The sequence below is a fragment of the Eublepharis macularius genome, chromosome 9, assembly GCF_028583425.1.
Source record: "Eublepharis macularius isolate TG4126 chromosome 9, MPM_Emac_v1.0, whole genome shotgun sequence".
Classification (NCBI taxonomy): Eukaryota; Metazoa; Chordata; class Lepidosauria; order Squamata; family Eublepharidae; genus Eublepharis; species Eublepharis macularius.
Window position 1 is genome coordinate 49899187 of NC_072798.1, and position 19829 is coordinate 49919015.

Sequence of the window (19829 nt, forward strand, 5' to 3'; positions counted from 1 at the left end):
AGAAAATACTTTATTAAAATATCTGGAAGCAGTCTGCCCTGCTTTCCCTAATCAAGAAGCATATCTTTAAAAGCATTCCTGCATCTGTTTTTTATCAGAATCAAATAAAACGTTTCTGCAGGAACAGATGGCACTGATTTTAATTCTGTCTTCTTTAATTTAGATAGTACAAAAATAATTTATCGGCATTTGACTACAGATGAATTAATATCACCTGATTTCCTTAGTTCAGTCTTCAAAATCTGAGTTTAGCATCTCTGGGAATGACCTTAATGCTGTAGCTGCTTGATATCAAATCCAGGATTTCCTGCATTTTAGTGTGTAGGTGCTGAGGTACATTAGCTATTTTAGGGGTTAAAAAATTGTAGTCACTGATGCGTATATATTAGGCTGTATTCATAAAACTCTGTGTGTTGCCTGACTCAACCTACTACAGTCTAACAACAGTGGCCAATAGAAAGAACAGAAGAGAATCCAAGAAAGATGAGGTAAGCTTGATTCTGTAGCATTGTCAAATAAGAAACAATGGGATATTAGGTGTATTTGGTAATGTGTCTGGGGCAACTGCTATATATTTTATGTTTGATGCTACCAATTTCCAGGAATTCAGACAACAAAAAAATCTTGAAAGGAGACAGACTTTTAAACTTAAATGTTTTCTAACAGCCTCCAGAAATCAGCATTTAACCTGAACAAGGTAAACTCATTTAATTACTCATTAGAGCAATTTTGAAAATACAGATATCTAATAGAAGGATATTTCAAGCTCATGTTTAAGTCAAAGGTGACTTTTTCCTCAGAGTTCTTTCTTTTCTCATTATTTTGAGCATTGTTCAGCAATTTTGTGGACTGTTATCCAGCAGCAATTTGAAAGGCTATCAGGAGGACTTCAAGATAAGCACTGGATGTTTTGCAACAATAACAAAAAATACTATTATACCAACAATACAAGATATTTGTTTTCCCTTCGCATCAGTGATCTAGCTGTATGACTATCTTTCAGTTTTAATGCTGGGAGAGTTAAAAATTAACTTTTTTGTTTGTGTTCTTCTAGCTAATTTTTTTCTTTAAAAAAAGCAAGGTAACAATTCACTGGCTTAAAAGGCAGACATTAGAAATCAGGATATACTGTTACTGTAATGTACAGCCATTCTCTGTAGGAATTTGGCTTGCATATTAAATGTTTCAAGATTTGTCCACCCAATGGAAAATTTTAGTGTGAGAATAAAGAATGGTTCTGGACAAAGAAACCTGAGTATGTGTTCAGCAGTAAAGTATAATTCTGGGCAGAATTTGCTTTATAAGTAACATATATATTTTTAAGAAAGCCAGCCATTTGGGGTGGGGTAGTGGTGGTAACTGAAAAAGTAAGTAGATTATTCACATGGATTTTTCCAGACTTATAGGAACATGACTGGCTGTTAAAGTATTCTTTGATCTTTCTTTTGTGTGCAATGAGAACTGGGCCTAGAAAATCTGATCCAGATGTCGTTCTCATTTAGAAGTACAAAAGAACAAGTGAGTTTCTTAAAAGAGAGCCAAAATACACCTGGACAGCTGTCAATAAAGGCAATCATGTCAGTCCTCTTCTATTGCATGCCTCCTTTCTTTCAGATGGCATGGTTTTGCAACATAAAATATTTTGAAATGAAAGGTCAAAGGCCAGGTTAAAAAATGACATAAAGCACTGATTACATTTCTAGCTTCCTTGGACTGAAAGTGGATTTGGCTTGTCTAATACACAATGTATAATACAGTCACAATGTGAGATAAATATTTGGGAGTAGCTCCCATTGAATTTTAAATACTAACTTTTTTTTAAATCAGAAAATCTCAGTGATATCATGTGAAGGAGTATTAAACTCATTATAAAAATGGCTTTTCTCAAATTTCATTGCTGTTTCATTGAAACACTTGTGGCTTTCAGAAACAAATTTTGCAGGAAGTATTCACTTTTTCCCTCTTTTACAGGCAAACTATGAATGTAAAATTCTATTCCTGCCTTTTGGTAATCTTTCTGACCAATACTGTGTGGACTCGAAATATCAGATCATATTATGATCAGATTGATTGGTCATTCTACAGCTTTGAGTGTCCCCAGGAATGTTTCTGTCCACGTAGCTTCCCAAATGCTTTATACTGTGATAGCAAGGAACTTAAAGAAATACCCATCATCCCAGCAAGAATTTGGTATCTTTATCTCCAAAACAATCTCATTGAAACCATCACAGAGCAATCCTTTGCAAATGCCACTCAACTAAAATGGATAAATTTGAACAACAACAAAATCACTAACAACGGAATTGAAAAGGGTGTATTTGCCAGGCTGAAGAGTCTTCTTTATTTGTTTCTTGAAGACAACGAGTTAGAGGAGGTGCCTGCTCCACTGCCAGCAAGTTTGGAGCAACTGCGTTTGGCACGAAACAAAATCACCAGAATCCCAGGAGAAGTTTTCAGCAATTTGGAAAATCTCACTGTGCTTGATCTCCATCATAACAAACTTCTGGACAGTACTCTTTCAGATGTCACCTTTCAAGGATTAAACAACCTCATACAACTCAACATTGCTCAAAACTCACTCACTAAAATGCCACCAATCTTGCCCACGAACGTAATGCAGCTGTTTTTGGACAATAACTCTATTGAAGCAATACCGGATAACTACTTTAATGCAATGCTCAAACTGCTTTTCCTTCGGCTGAATAACAATAAATTAACTGATGAAGGTCTACCAGCTAAAATTTTTAATATTTCATCTCTTCTCGACCTACAGCTATCTCACAATGAACTCACTAAAATCCCAGCTATCACTACTCACCTTGAGCATCTTCATCTTGATAACAACAGAATCAGCAGTAAGTCTTAGCTAAAAATAGTGAAATTTATTCAATGAAATAACCTCATCTATTGGTTTCTGTGTGCCACCACTCAGTGGCATAAAAGGAGGAAAGTGGAAGCTTTTTAAAACACCTTACAAGCATACAAAAATCACTCTGCTATTAGGAAAACTGTTAGTTAATCAGAACCTAATGCATTTTAAAAATAATAGGTGCCTTTGGCCTAAAAATTGTGATTGCTCCACTATGTCTACTAGTGAAAGACCTGTCAATATGATATTGGGGAAAGAACTATTGATTGGATGGGACAGAGCATACCTGCTTATATTGCTGAATCCTGCCAATGGAAAGCAGGCTCTATAGCCATAACATTTATTTATTTAGTGTATTTATATATCCTGCTTTTCTCCTGATGCAGAGAAGGCCCAAGCAGGTTTCACAGGCACCGCAGATTGGAGGAGGGGAATGGAACACTTTACTGGGTTGTGGACAGGGTTCGCAGGTGCCCTCTGGTGGCAGGCAATCTCCTGGCATTTTGTCCCATTGCCCAACCAATCACTGGCAATTGGCGGGAGGTTGCAAACCACCCAGTGATCACCCACCACCAGCAAGCAACCTGGGTAAGTGCACAGTGGGTGCTCTCCTAGAAAGTTATGAGGACATCACTTCCTCAAGTGGTGTTATCGAGCCAGCAGCAAACATACTCCCACATTTTAAAGAAGTCAATTTTTGCCCCAAATGGGCTGAAGTGGCCCTGCACAAAGAGTGGGAGTAAACCAGCCACCAGAAGTGACATCATTGCAGCAGCATCAGGGGCATGCACACACAAATTCCCTGAAGTCACTTCCCTGAAGTATTTCTGGTATTTCAAACATTTGAAAATATTTCAACATTAAAATAATTTAAAGGGTATTACAATAATTCAGTAAAACATATAAATACATATGACACCAAAAACCAGGGAGGAGGCCAATAACAGTTATTGAAGGTATGCCAAACAGAACAAAAAAGTCTTCACCCACTGTTACAAAACAATAGAGGGAGACAGACAAATCTCCCTGGGTAGGGAGGTTCCAAAGTTTTGGTGCCATAATGGAAAAGGCCCTTTCTTGAGTTGTCACCCATCTAGCATCAGAGAGCAAGTGCACTTGAAGCAGGACCTCCAAAGATGACTGGAGTAGACAGTCATATGGAAGAAGTTGATCTTTCACTTCCAGTAAAAACAGGAAGTGATGTCATTTCACTCTAGGAATCGCCAGAGACTCCATCATAAATTAGTGTCTTCCCATGAACTGACATCACACTGTGTGCAGTGCCAGCATTTTTTTTTTCATTTAAATTTTCCAGCAGCAGATCTCCTGCCATAATGGGAGACACAATAACCTTGTCTGGACCAGAGACCAAAAGGCTCAAGGGATGCAGCCTGATAATTTAATGAGCAAAGCCCAGAGAGGTTAAGCTGTGGATCAAGTAGGATCCATGGCAAAGACTTCTATGTAGGGTTGAGCATATGTCAATGGAGACCTGGGCCTAGCAGGACATATTATCGTTCCACTGGGCCTGTAAGACAGAGCTGTTCCACCAGACGTTCATTGGTTGAAGGGGGAGGTGCCATGTCGGCCTCCCACCTTTGGGATGGGGGGTTCTCCCCACCATTGCACCTTAATGTATTTGGTTAATTTATTTTATTATTGTTTATTGTATGTTGATTTTAGAATTATTGTTTTCTTGTTTTTATTGATTTTAACTGTTGTTCACTGCCCAGAGCCCCTGACCATGGGTAGTTTATAAATCAAAATAATAAATAAATAAAATAAATGTACTAAAAGCAAAGATAAGCTGTTTTCACATGGCCACATGCCTGGAAAATCGCGCGAAACTCACAGCATAAAAATGTCTTCCTAGCGTGATTTCCCAGAACAATCCCATTTAATGGTGCTTTTTCTGATGTGCTAGGAAGATGCTTCATGCCGTGAGTTTGTGCGATCTCCCAGGGCATGTGTGGAAATAGCCATATTCTGTTCATTTGAGGTACACAGGTATTTTACATGCTTAAAAGTCCCCAGGCTACCAAGCAAGACATTTGTAAACTGGGCCAACCAATCAATACAGTCCAGAATCCAATTTATCACAAGCAAATAACAAGAACTAAAAGTGCACAGCTCAGCTGAAAATTATGTATTTCAGCCACGTTATATTTATTTATTTCAATTTATATCTTGCTTCTCTTCCATCATGACATTCAAGATAGCCTATGTAGATTTTCCAGGAGATTTCCTATGCAAGCGCTGCAATATCCAGCAATTCTTAAAGCTTTAACATGATGGCTTCAGCCATATAGTTTTATGGAGCAGATTGTTAAAAAACTATGCATTTATAAGGCATTTAACAGAAAGGAAACACTGAGGCAAAGAGTTTCTTATCTCAAGGACATTCAGTGCATTCATGGTAGCGAACTGAAAACTCAAGCAAAGCAGTAAAGCAGAATATTTAAAATCAGCCAAGCCATAAAGTATAGATCAAGTGAAAATATGACCCAGAATTCTGAATAAATGTAGAGCAAATCACTCAAGAAAAGGAACCAACTGAGCCAGGATTATAAATTATTTTAATATGCTCCATTTTAAGAAATTAAAACATTTATTTACTTCATGCACACATCCTTCAGATGCACACAGAAATAGCTGTATAGTCACAGAGAATCAGACAAGAATTTGTCTCTCTGCTTTTTGTGTGTGCATGCATGTGCGAGTGCACACACAAACACAAAACACATATTTCATTCCCTATGGGAGAAATGGGCCAATTCCCCATGGTCTAAAAATAGCATGATACTCACAGAGGAGGGTGCTGGCCTCCTCACACAATTTTTGACATCATCCATTTACAAAACAGAGGCAGGCGGTGAGGATGATGCTTTTTATTATTTATCTATTTATTTATTTACATCATTTATAGTCCTCCTTTCTCACTGAGACTCAAGGCGGATTACACAGTATGAGGTTAATACAATCAGTATCAAGTAAGTACATTTCAATACAATGCCATAAGGTAAACACATACAAGTTTAAAGACATAGCATTAGCAAGGATCCAAGGCATAGTAGAGATACTGAAGCAAAACATAATCAGTTCTAGGTCTAACATTAGGCAGCATTGTAAATGGATGGCATCAAAAACCATGTGAGGAAGCCAGCAGCCTCTCATGCGTATTGCGCTATTTTTACACAGTGGGGGAAATGGCCACTATCTGGTGGGCTGGGAGGACATTTTTCAAGCAATTTCCACCAAATTTTCCAGGAAGCTATTCCTTCTAGTCCACTAAAGAACCCCAGTGTTTCAGAAAGATTAGATCCAGTGGTACAAGTTTATGGGCCCCTGAACAACCTGCCTCAAGCCACTCATATGGGGAAAACACTGCAGGGCTTTCCAGGGCAAAGAAACCATATGCAAAGGGGCACCTCACTGGCCAAAAGTCAGTCCCAATGCAAGATGAACCCAAAAATTCAACAGAACCAAACTGAAGCAAGGGAACCAAGATCAAACCAGAGTCAAGACAGAGCAAAATCAACAAGTCTAGAGTCACTATAGGGATGCCAAGGATCTGGAGTCCCTCGACAGGGGATCCTCAGGTCCCTGTAGTCTCCCGGCAGGGAATTGGGAGCTGGCACTTACCCCAGCTTCCTTTCTCCACGTGTGTGCGTGCGCACTCCCGGCTCATGTGATGATGTCACTTCCAAGAGTGATGTCATCACACGTGGTCAAAGGGCGCCCCCGGGTCAAAGGGTGCCCTTGTTGCCACCGCTGCCCGTTTTCACTACAACCACAGCCACTTGTTTTCAATGCTGCCGCCACCACTCGCTTTCCTTGCAACTGTGCCACCTGGGGAGGGGGAGTACCAGGGACTGAGCCCCCCCACCAGCCAGGTAAGTGGGCATGGGGGGGAAAGGTCACTATGATATTCATTTCTCCCATTTAGAATAAATCTTAGTATATATAGTTTGGAACCAAACCTTCTGATAAGCAGACTTTCCTGCTACTGCTACTGTACGTATGCATACAAATGTCATTTTTATGCAAAATCAAAACGTTAATTGATGGGGGGGAAACAGAACATATAAAACTGGCATTTGGTGGGACTCAGCTATGTAATTTCAGCATGGCTTGGTAGGGAAAGAGTAGGAGTAGGGGTTCCAAATCATGGTGAGTTCAGGCAAAACTGCTGCCCTATGTGCTTCAGCATATGCACAATGGGGGAAAGGGAGAAGAGTTGGGGGTGTGTCAGTGCTGTTTCCAGATATTTCTGTGTCACCTTCTGCTACTGCCATACTAGGGCATGAAAGCACCTCCCCAATTTGGGTGTAGTGAAGAAGATAAATTGTGGGGAAAACTATACATGCTACATCTTGTCAGTTCTGCATTGGTTTAATTCTGTCCTTGTACCTGTTTGTCAGAAGCATTGGGCACCAAAGGAGGCAGCAATACGTTAAGAGATCTGAACTTTAGAAAATTGTTCAGATACAGCTCAGTGACCCTTTAATACTTGCTAAGCTTCTTGATTTGACTTAATAAAAAGATCTTGTGCCAAGAATTCTTTGGTCTATGCAAGCTGAAGTCATCTAACTTTGATCCCATCTGCCAATAACAATTTCACAACCAAATTCATACAAATAAGGCCATTACTTTACTATTACTACTACTACTACTACTACTACTACTAATATAGCATTATTTCAACTTATTCTCCAAACACTTTTGTAAAATAGATTAAGCTGATGCAGACCACTGTGCAAGCCATTTTGAAAACTGACCAGTTTTTTTGAATAGGTCTTGCATATCCAATTCAAATACTATTTATCACATCACAAAATTACAATGTCTATAAAACTTTGTCTGTGTGTGTCTCTCTATATAACACACACAAACATATACTATAAGAAAAATAATATTACATAGCTGAAATGAATTAGAAACACACTGGCATTCAGTTCAGTCTTGGTGTGGCATTTGACCAGGTTTCTTTAACATTTTGCTAAAATGAATTATATTAGCTCCCCTGAAAAATCTCAGTCTGGGGCAAATGAAAAGAAGTCTTTGCAACACAGCTATCTGATGGTACAGCAGCCCATTTGCAATATCAGAGTCTTTCTCATCCTGGCAGCTAGAAACTTGCCTGGCAACAGTTTCTCCCTGGGAAAAAATCCATTTCCTTGGCTTCCAGGGGAATTGGCCAAGTGCTGGAGCCTAAAGCTGAACTGCGTCAGTGCTGGCTTCCGATGAAGACCAAAACTTACAAAATAGTACCTGTAAACTTGACTCTCAACATTTATTAAACGGATGTATTCATGAGGGGATTCTCATGTCTTCTTTATGTTTTCTTTTTAGGTATTAATGGCACTCAAATATGTCCGATTCCTATTCCTGCAGAGCATGTCTATCAAAGGGATCTGCCACGCCTCCGCTATCTTCGTTTGGATGGCAATGAAATTAAACCTCCAATTCCATTTGACCTCATGCTATGCTTCCGTAGCCTTCAGGCTGTTGTTATTTAAAGACTGTGGTCTCACAGTTATTTTGTCACAGATTTAAGAGCAAGTTTTGCTGGCATGAAACTTGTTAGACCAATCCTTTGGATTTTTATTTGGTATTCATTTCCATGGAATTGTTTCCCTGAAACTCCCCTCCCCCCTTTATAGTTGTACCACTTCCTGTTCTTTCTTGAAAAGATTTACCACATTCAGTCAATATGCTCCATGTTTTGTCCTATAATTGTCATTCTATTAAAATGATACTTTTGCCACCCAAATGTATTTCCTGATTATTGGTTCCCCCTAGAACCAGTCAAATCAAAGTTTCCCATTGTTGTATTCGTTATAGAACTTGACTTGTATATTCAGGAATAATACATTCAAATATATGATAAGCAAAAGTAGAATATATAAATGTTTGTTTGGCTTTGTCCTTCCTTTATGAAAAAATAAAACATTGCTATATTGGTCTTAGCTATGTTTCATTGTAAAAATAAATAGCAGCAATCTTTCTTCCATCGGTAGCCTTGATGACTACAATGCCTCCATTGTACAGAAGGAATGTGGAACGTTCCTTAACAGTGATGGTGAAACTCTTCCATTGTTGTTGTTCAGTTCAGTCATCTTTACCAATAGAGTCACCACCACCATCACATTTGCTTAAAGATAAATGTAAAACAACTACAGAAATAAACTCAAGTAAAAGATTAGAATAATTTAAGGAGAGAAAAGGTGGGGAAAGTGTGAAAACTTCTGGAATTTCTCAGGGTCGTTTTGTATCTTATAAGGCCAGTGTTGATTCCAGCTTATTCCCACCCATCCCCACCCCCTATTTTAGATAAGTACTGCAGGAACAGTATTCTTAGTTGTCCATTTCTGCAGCCGAAGAGTTTTTTTTCTTAACTGATTTATGCTAGATAAAATCAGGGTATGCCTGTTACTTACAGGTGCAATGTCCTCTAGGCTACTATTTTATTCCTTCAGATAGGAATCTTGATGTTTCCCTCAATGGCTGCTAGGCACTATAGAGCAGCCATTAGAGAGGCCAAAGCTCAGAATGAGCTGAGACTAGCCGGGGGGTGGGCTTGCCAGAACAAAAAGAAGTTCTTCAGATATGTGAGGAGCAAATGGAAGGTAAGAAGGTGAAAATGGAGAAACTCTGATAGAGGACAGAGAGAAGGCAGAAAGGCTCGGTTCCTATTTTGCCTCGGTTTTCTCCCTGAAGGAGAGAACAGGTCCACGGAGAGATTGTAGTAGGCAAGGCATGGCTTCAGGGCTGCTGGTTGACATGGGCTGAGAAGTTCTGAAGAAGCACCTTGCTGTACTGGATGTGTACAAATCCCCTGGGCCAGATGGGGTGCACCCAAGAGTGCTGAAGGAATTTTCAAAACAGCTTACAGACCCTTTGGTTGATCATCTTCCAGGCCTCTTGGAGGACAGGTGATGTGCTGGAACACTGGAGGAGAGCAAATGTCATCCCAATCTTCAAGACGGGAAAAGGACAACCCTTGGAACTACAGGCCAGTCAGCCTGACCTCTGTCCCAGGGAAGATACTGGAGCAGATACTAAAGGCATCAATCTGCAAGCATCTTACAGAAAATATGGTGATATGGGGAAGTCAGCATGGATTTATCCCAAAGAGATTCTGCCAGACCCAATCTCATCTCCTTCTATGACCAAGTGACAGGCTTACCGGATTGTTGATGTAGTTTATCTGGATTTCAGTAAAGCTTTTGACAAGAGTCCTCATGATGTTCTGATGGGTAAACTGGAGGACTGTGGACTGGACTCTAGGATAGTTAGATGAATAGGGAACTGGCTGGACAACTGCACCCAAACAGAAGTTGTCAATGGCATCACATGTGATTGGAGGGAAACCAAGCACTATGAGGAAAGACGGAGACTTGGGAATGTTCAGTTTGGAGAAGAGGAAGTTGAGGGGAAACATGATTGCTCTCTTTAAGTATTTAAAAGGCTGTCATGTACAGAAGGGAACTGTACCCATTGGCAGTAGAGGATAGGACTCGAAACAGTGGATTTAAAATACTGGAGAGAAGGTACCAGCTAGACGTTAGGAAAAATTCCTCACATTAAGAGTAATTCAGCAGTAGAATCAGTTGCCTAGGGATGTGGTGGGTTCCCCCTAATTGGCAGTTTTCAAGGAGCAGCTGGATGGATACTTGTCAGGGATGCTTTATCCTGGTCCTATATTGGGCAGAGGGTTGGACTAGATGGTCTGTAAGATCCTTCCAGCCCTACAATTCTATGGTTCTATGATTTAGGGGGGAAAAGTACTAGGAGATGTATGAGATCTGCATGAGCAAAACTGTGCTGTTTAGGTTTCCACTGCCACATCACTAAACTGAAGCAAATACATATAAAAAAGTAGACCCCAAGTACATAAATTTGGGTGTTAATTGCACATTTCTAGATTAATAGCAACTACCGTGATTTATTTTTAGGAAAACAAACATTATGTGTAAATGAGAATATTAAATTATTGTCAATTTCTGGTTATTTTTATCACATAATCAGTTCTGAGTACAGAGCCGTGTTTTCCCCCTCTGATAGCAAGATTTCAAGATTTATGCACGTTCCATAGCATCATACTGTGAATAAAAGATTGAGCCATCTCAGAAGCAACTAATGACCCTGTCATGTGAGTCATGCCTCTGGAAATTAGATTAAACCAAATATATCAGCTCCTCTAGCCTTGTCTGCTTTTTTAATCTTTGAAGAGTAAGGAGGAAGATAATAAAATACATAAAAATCCCACAATTAAGAGAACCCACTTTGTCAAATGCATACAAAATCTTATACCATAATAAATTTGGATGCTTTGGTCCTGCTTTGTGGCAAATGTGAAACAAGTTTTTTTCTTGCTTCCACAAAGAATTGTGGTACTCTTAAACACTTTCCATTTTCCCTCGGCTTTCTTACAATATTTCCAAACCTACTTTACTACAGTCCTTTTGCAAAGATCACAACACCACTGGGGTGGCTGCCATATAAAAGGAGTAGTCCAGATCTTTCCCACGCCTGTCAATGGTACATTTCGCACTCGGTTTTTAGAGCGCGTTTGTACCTGTTCCACATCCCATGTTTGCAAGGTTTTCACACTTAAAAGCAGTCATGGGATGCAGTCCCGCTTTTTGTCCGCTGTATCCCCGATTTTTCCCCCTGCGGACATACCCCGATGTTTTTTTAAGTTCGCTGCTGACTGGCAGCTGGCCCGCATTTTGCTAATGTGAACACTTTTGCCTCCTTTTTGCTTCTCTCCCCCCCCTCTCCTTTTCCCTGGGAGCTGATTGGTTTGTGCAGAATTAACCACTCCCACCCTCCTCAGCTCTCTGAACTCCTTGTCCACCATTTTTTTTAGTAAAGCGAGCTGAGGGTCATAAGGCTGCTTCTTCGTTGGTTTCCTTCCTCCCAGTATGCATGCTGTTTTATTTTTTTTCAAAAGCCAGGAATGATTCCTAAGCTTGCTGCTAATTCCCTGCTAGCTTTAAAATCAAGGAAAGTGTTAAATAGCTGCTTTCTCCTTCCTCCCTTAGGGTATGCACACACATTCTTTTTTTTTTAAAGACAAGAATGGGTTGCAACGTTGTAATGTTCCTGCACTTTCTTCCTGGCTTTAAAAGCCAGGAAAGGACTAAATGGCTGCTTTTCCCTCCCTCCCAGGCATGTTTCAGACTTTGCCAAAGAGGGGGAAAATACCCAAGCATTTTGCACAGTGCTTTGGAAACAAGCCTCTGCTTCCTGGGAGGAGATTAATCGGCAGCATTTTAACCCTTTCCTGGCTTGATTTAAAAAAATGAGAGTGGTACATGTTTTCCCCCAGAACTCTGCCACCAATTGCCTCTCTGGTGGGCAGGGGACAGCCCAATCAGCAAAAAGGGGGGAAGGGTTCCAACATTCCAACGTTACTACGCATGCTGAATTTTTTTTAAAAAAGTGTGACGTGAATTGCAAGGCCCCAAAAGCCCAAAATTGCACCGAGGTTTTGAAATGAAGCACAGACACCAAATCGAAATTGCAGTGGACAGTGTGAAATGAACAGGTGCAATGCCAAAGCCACTGCGATCGGGGCGAATGCTCATAAATGGCGGTTTAAACCGTAAGTGCGAAAAAGGTCAATGTTGGCAACATTACCCCAGGTCCAGTCCATGGCAGCCATTTGCTCTCATGTCACCAAAGGGCCTTGTTCTATATTTCTATAATCCTCTGTTCTGTCATTTAAAATGCATGTAGTTGTGGGAAAGTTATATTCTCAGATGATCCAACTGATATTCCAAAATCAAACAACTGCAACAACCTAAGATCTATTCCTTCATACCTAGCAAACTGAACCAATGGAGTTTTCACCAAAGATACCTGAGATGTGTATCTTTAATATTACAAAGAAATTACAGAATGGAAACAAGTGTTGTTAAAAGACAGCCCTCGTTTTTATTTGTCTGACCCCATCTCCCAGCTGTTGGAATCAGCTTATTTCCTCTCATTTTTGTATCAGGCCAGTGAATAGATTTCTGATCATCACAAGCCCAAATAAGATGTTTGTTTATTTACTTCGTTATGTCCCCCTGTAATGATTTTAAGTGTGTGTGTATTTCTTTAAGTGCATGGTGAGATACAGATGAAGAGTGGGGGTGAAAGATAGTGATGGTGAGTGAGATGATTGATTGATGAGAATGTGGGTGGAGTTGAGAAATGTGACTGGAGTGAAATCTGATTGGACAATAACAATGCTCTAGGGGCGGCGTGAACTGCAGTTTTTAGTTACTGAGCAGAGAGAAAAAGAGGTGTTCTGGTTTAGACAGACAAGCTTTGTGCAGCATGAGAGTGTCTATATATTTCTGAGAAAGAACATTGAATCTAATTTAGACAGGCAACCTGTGTGGAAGCCTGAACTGTGTGTGTCTGTGAGAGAACATTCATTCTGTCCGAAGCAGGCAAACTGTGTCTGCGCCTGAGAGAAAGTCTATGTATATTTGAGTGAGAGATTTATCTATCTGCAGGCAAACCATGTGTGTGCCTTAGAGATAAAGGCAAACCGTGTGTGTGCCTTAGAGATAAATCTGTTTGACTGAGCCTATGTAAGGAAACTTTAAGAACCAATAACTATTTTTGAAACTATCAAGCTTAAGTAATAGTGTGAAATCGATATGCTTTTTCTAAAAATAGAAGTTTATTAATTTTTTTTGTTCATCCCAGAGTATATTATTCCTATATCCCGTTCCTATCCTCCAGGCCACATAGTCCCACAAAGGAGCCAGACACTTGAGCATGCTATTAAAGGGGAAATTTAAATTAACTAATTTGGAATATAATTCCTGATGGCAGCAATCTACCCAGAGGGTGTAAGAAGAGGGTTAAAGACAAAATCTAACAACACATCAGAAAGAGGGTCGTAACACCCCCTTTCTCCCCAATGGATACCCGAAGGTGGCTTATATCATCTTCCTCTCATAATGACCCTGTGAGGTAAATTAGCTAAGAGTATGTGACTGGCCCAAGGTTACCCGGTGACTTTCCATGACAGAGTGGGTATTCAAACCTGGTTCTCTCATATCCTAACTGCTAAACCACACTGGATCTCAAAAATAACCCTACTGTCTTCCAGGTGAGCATTATGTGTAACATATGATCACTATGGGAGCTTGCAGCCATATGGCAACTGAGAATTCCCTGTGGGGAAATTAATTTTGAAAGGGTTCAGGGGGCAGATTTGGGCCATTTCCTCACAGTCCAAAAATAGCTAGATACTCACAGAAGGCTGCCAGCTTCCTTGCCCGATTTTTGACACCATCCATTTACAAAACACCACAAACATGATTTGTGACGTTTTGTAAATGGATGGTGTCAAAAATCACGCGAGGAAGCCGGCAGCCTTCCATGAGTATCGCACTATTTTTAGACTGTGAGGAAATGACCTTGGAATAAAACTATGGTGCAGCGTTAGCCATTTTCCCAACTCCAAACAACCCCATATTTGCCCTGTGGAAAGGCTGTATAAGTACTGATCTAGTTTTATACAATGCAATAAAGTTTATGATCCCAACAGAAACAATTTGAGTATAGACCACAACCATTTCTCAGTTTTCAGCTCTGTGAAACGTTAATAGCAGAGCTGGGGAAGGACAGAACATATGTTAATATCTATCAAACACATCACAAACAGTATGTTTAAAAGTTAGATGCTCAGATACTTAGTGAAGAGATTCTTGAAATTTTATTAATATTCAGAAATAAGTTGAACAAAGAAATACTGTAGAAATACTGCTCCTTATGGTCCAGATGCAAGTTATTTATACTAAACCAACTGTATTTCTGGAAGGAATTAAATCATCTATCACTGGCACGTCTAAAGGAAAAGTTTGCAAGAGCTACATTTATATAACAAAGAGTCTCATATTCCATCGAAGGAGAAAATAATTACTAAAGGGGAAAAAGCTTTCACTGGAAGATGGTGGATCTTTATTAAACAGCACTACATATAGAATACATATATACTCCACATGTGCTATCCATTGTGTGATATCTGTTGTTTTGGGTATAATGCTACTGGGTAGTTCTGTGTTGTTTAATATTGTTTAATATATCCGTCTTATAATTTCGTATGCTCTGTTTCAGTGTTCCTTCAACTCTGTATTAGATTTCTGCTGGTTTTACATCTTTGAAAATTTGTATTTATACATCCTATTACTTTGTTTCTTGGAACTGACTGTTCAAACTCACACTGTGCAATTCGCCTTCAGTCTCAGTGAGGAAGGCAGACTGTAAATAACGTAAATAAATAAATAAATAAAACTATTGCTAAAACACGTGTCAAGGTAAGCAATTCCCTAGTCTCATCAGAAGATACCAACACCTAATGTTACTGCTTATTCAGGTGAATTCTAACAACATCAGGCACTGATATTAAAAAATAAAGTTTTGTTTTCAGTTTTTCAGTATAGCATTTTCTCTAACACATACATATGAAAATTGTTGCTCAGCTCTGAAAGTAGAGCCTATTTATCTGAGGTGGCACAGAAGTACTGTGAACAGAGAGGAAATGCATCCTTGTTTCCTTGGACACCATTCTTTGGTTAGCCACGCAGCTATGACAATGAAACTAGCACAGCACTATAAAATAGGAAACATCAGTTCAGATCTGCAATGGAAAGAAATTTGGATGAGATGTGATGTTTATGAATAAAGCATTGCACTAAGTGGTTGTGAAGATCTGAGTAATTACAGGCCACACTTTCTAAGCAGTATTTTGAACAGAAGGAACTGAATGTGTCTGCTTCATGGACAGACACAATGCAAATTAAACATTGTCAATACTGCGTTGGGTGGAGTCTGGGAAGGGTTGGAGGGAGAAACTGCAGCAGGGTATAATGCTATAGATGCCACCCTCAAAAGCAGTCATTTTCTTAGGGAAACTGATCTCTGTGGTCTGGACATCATTTTTAATCCTAGAAGACCTCCAGGCCCCACCTAGAGTTTAGCTGCCCTAGACAGGGTTTTTAGGTCCTCCCTAGCAACTGGCAGGAGTTGAGGATGGTGAGTACTTACTGGTGTTTCTGATGCACTAGAGATGGGCATGAACCGGGAAAATGGTGGTTCATGCCAGTTTGTGATTCACTGTGCTTCATGAACTATGAACCACAAATCTACACTAGGCTGAGGCTGGCACTGGGAGAGTAGGGTTGCCAGCCTCCAGGTGGTGGTTTGAAATCTCCTGGAATTACAACTGATCTCCAGTCCATGGAAATCAGTTTCCCTGAGAAAATGGCTTCTTTGGAGGGTTGACTCCATGGCATTACACCATGCTGTGGTCTCTCCCTTCCCCAAATCCTGTCCTCTCCATGCTTCACTCCTCAAATCTCCAGGAATTTCCCAACCTGGAGCTGGCAACCCTTTGGGAGAAGTGCTCAAAATAATAATAAAAGACTCCTCAGATAAGTAACCCACTAGGCTTAGCCCCTGAGCCTGGCTGTGGAACAGAAGCAGGTGCTCCAGAGAACTGAAGCATCAGAATGTCAAGCGTAAGCTTCAAATACCTCCCTCTGTGACTGAAAATCCAACAGCAGTTCCTCCTTTTCTAACTGCCTGCTGGAAACTGAAACCAGTCACCTGAGATCTGGGAGTTATACTCCTTCTGCTCTCATAGAGCACAATGGAGCTCTGGTTGGCAGCCAGAGCTGCCTATCAAACTTTGGAGGGCTGACATTGGTGTTCCCAGGGTTGCAGAAGGACTGCAGAAGTCCACACACACACCCTCATTGCCTAGGGAATAGACTGATCAACTCCAGGCTGTCTGCAGTGACGAAGTGAAAAACGAACCAAACAAACTGCCCTAAAAATCATAGCAGTTTGTCAGAAATGCGCTCTGATGAACCGCTGGTTCACGAACCATGAACTGGCCCAGTTCATGATGAACTTTAGTTTGTATTTTGGTTCGTGCCCATCTCTACGGTGCATGTATGTGCAACACTACATTTGGCCTGGCATGATGTTGTCATTTCCAAGTTTTGCTGGAAGTATTGTCATTGGCTGGGGACACAAATGTTCCCATTTCCCCAGCCTGTCTCTTCCGTGCATATCTATTTCCTGTGCCTGCCTACTTCCGCTGATCAGCTGAAGAATGGCAGGCAGAGGCATAAATTGCATAAAAATTGCCCACCATAAGCAGGCACCTGGCAAGGCTAGTTTAGGAGCTGGAAAAATCTTGTCTCATATTTTTGGTAGCTTATGAGCATAAAAACTCCTGATCAGCATTTATTTTAAAAAAGACTTCCACTCTGTAAGCATGTACTGCCAAATTAGTCTGTGAACATGAAATGATTTTTAATAGAGGTAATGTTATGAGACACTCCTAAAACTTTGATTTTGCAATTTTAATTACAAAAGCCCTCCCTTATATTTTCTTTTTGTCACCGATATTGCATTAGAAGTCTATTGTATTGGACAACTGGCCACTAGAAATGGATGATAAATATTTCCAATATGGCAGATTTAGGGGGTGCCAAAAGCAGGCTGAAAATGGGTCTTCCAAGCTAGAGGCAGGCTCATATCCAAGCTTCACTGTTTGAGAAAACAAAAACAAAGTCACAGCCAAAATAAAATAAATCAACCCAGTTACTTTTCTTAATTAATACTGTACAAATGCAGCAGTTTAAATCAATCTACTATGACTTCAAGTTTACTATACTCCAAGTCACAGTACAATTGTTTAAACGGAGGCGTATGTACCCAACTCAGTGGTTTTTTGTCAGTTACAAACATTGCTCTGGAGAAGGACTATCTCCTGGCACATGCTGGAATTGTAAAAATAAAGGCATGCTAACAGATTCTGTCATTCTAGTTTATCTACATATATTTTCAATGAAACCACATGGACCACAACAGTATATAGAAACTGATTAAGTAATAAAGGCAACTAGATTTCACAGAAAATAAGCAGAGAAACTATTGGCATGTAATTACAGTGATATGAGACTATAAGAGGTATATAACAATTAATCAAAATTACTTAGTTCTTATTCCCCACAAAAATAAGCTTAAATATATGCAATGGCATTTGTACACATTCTTTCCTTGTTACCCATACATCCATCTTCCCTGCCTTTCCTCTTTCTCTGTCTTCCCCTCTGACAATTTTTTTATGGAAAGTGCCTTAGGGCAGGGACCAGTCTTTGTTGCTTATTTTATTTCATAAGACATTAACAGTGTAATCCTAAACTGTGCAATCCTTCTCCCCTCCCCCCACCACTCCTCGAATGCCCAGAGGAAGGTAAAAACCCTCCAGGATCCCTGGAAAATCTGGCATGGAGCAAAATTTCTTCCTGACCCAACAGAGGCAACTGGCATTACCATGGGAATATAAGAAAGGGTTATGAGAGTCGAGCACTGCCTCATCCCATCCTGCCATCCCTCTCACAATCTGCCTAAATTCATACTGAGTCATAGAATTAGCATTGCTGATGGATGGCCATCTTAGCCTCTGCTTGAAAACCTCCAAAGGAGAGATCACCACCTCCCAAGGAAGACTGTTTTACTGAAAAACTGCTCTAACTGTCAGGAAGGTTTTCCTGTTTAGCTGAAAACTCTTTTGGTTTAATTTTAACCCATGGGTTCTGGTCCAACCCTCTGGACCAAGAGAAAACAATTACTTTTCTTCAGGCTGGGAGTCATTATAGCCAAGTAGCAAGTGAAGGAAGCTTCAGCCAGGATGTCCATCATAATAAATCATATGAAGTCATAATTAAGACTGTCTCAAGTTCAAAACATAGTTTCTCAATAACAATTAGCTGGAGTGGCCTGTGCTCTGACAATCACATTAACCATTGCTTTATTTTTATTTTTTTTATTTATTCAATTTTTATACCACTTATCTTCAGTTAAGATCTCAAAGCAGATCACAACAATTACAATGTTTAAAATGGTTCTGCACCATATCTGAACTAAATTAATGTTATGAGCTTCTGAATTAAAAGGACGGAGATAGGGTAGGGAGGAAATAAAAATCTATCTAAGATCCAGAATATTTGAGAAGGAGATTGGGGAGGGGGGGGCAAGTTCAAGTGGGATTTCTAAACTGTTCCTGTCCTGTTACAAACAACCTTTTATTTTACATTAATTATACAATCTGAAAAATAACATAATCAGTGCTGTTAAAATACAATGGTTTGGGGAAGTTTTGTTTCTTGGATAGCTTTTTCATTTTTGGATATTTTAAACCTAAGACCAGACTTGTGAAACTTTCTGGAAGCCTTGTCACTGTCCTTTTGAAACCTTCTCTGCTATCTTCCACACAGATTTGGCCCTCCTGAGAGGGAAGTGCTGTGAAAAACTGAGAGAAAATTTGAGGAGGATTGGAGCTGTAAGGGAAAGGTTATCAGAACATGAGGTGTATAAAGACAAGGAAATGAAGTGGAAGGAAAGTAATTAGCAAGATGAGACTGTTAAGAGATGAGAGCAGAGGTCTGACTTCTCATTAGCTTCCATGATATTTAAGTTCTCCATAGTTAAAGCAACAGAAGCTGAGGAATTTATCTGGGCATGGACTGGGGCTCACAGAGACCCATAATTCAGATCCTTTATGTTAACGTCATTTTACTTATGTGGCATTCCTTTATGTTATTATCCTAGCTTCTCTCTTACTAAATCTTGTTTCTTCAACTGTACATAATCAAGTTGTCCGGGGTCCACAGCCCAGCCCCTGGACTTACCTGGAGAGAAGGACCAGAGACCCCCGGGAGATGACCACCCAGCAGCGGCAACAGGCAGTGGTAAGGGGTGGAGCAGTCATGGCACCCCAGCAGCAGGGTCAGGGGGCCCAAAGGCTCCAGAGAAGGCAACACAGCCAGCAGCAAGTGTGGAAGGGGAAGAGCCAGAGGGGGGAGCCAGCCAGAGAAGGGCAGCCACACCCAGCGTCAGGAGACAGGCAACCCTGGGGCAGCACCTCATGAGT

General features: G+C 40.2%; 1 protein-coding gene across 2 annotated transcripts; it reads left to right on the forward strand.

Annotated features, from left to right (window-relative positions):
• Nucleotides 1-415: 415 nt before the first annotated feature.
• On the forward strand, nt 416-8835 carry KERA (keratocan). 2 transcript variants are annotated; one of them, XM_054989071.1, is made up of 3 exons: nt 416-488; nt 1972-2855; nt 8222-8835. In XM_054989071.1, the coding sequence occupies exons 1-3, from the start codon at nt 484-486 to the stop codon at nt 8386-8388; spliced, it is 1056 nt and encodes a 351-aa protein (XP_054845046.1). In that variant the 5' UTR covers nt 416-483; the 3' UTR covers nt 8389-8835. The 2 variants fall into 2 exon arrangements, with proteins under 2 accessions (XP_054845046.1, XP_054845047.1); XM_054989072.1 differs by lacking the exon at nt 416-488 and adding an exon at nt 647-697.
• The last annotated feature ends 10994 nt before the right edge of the window (nt 8836-19829 follow it).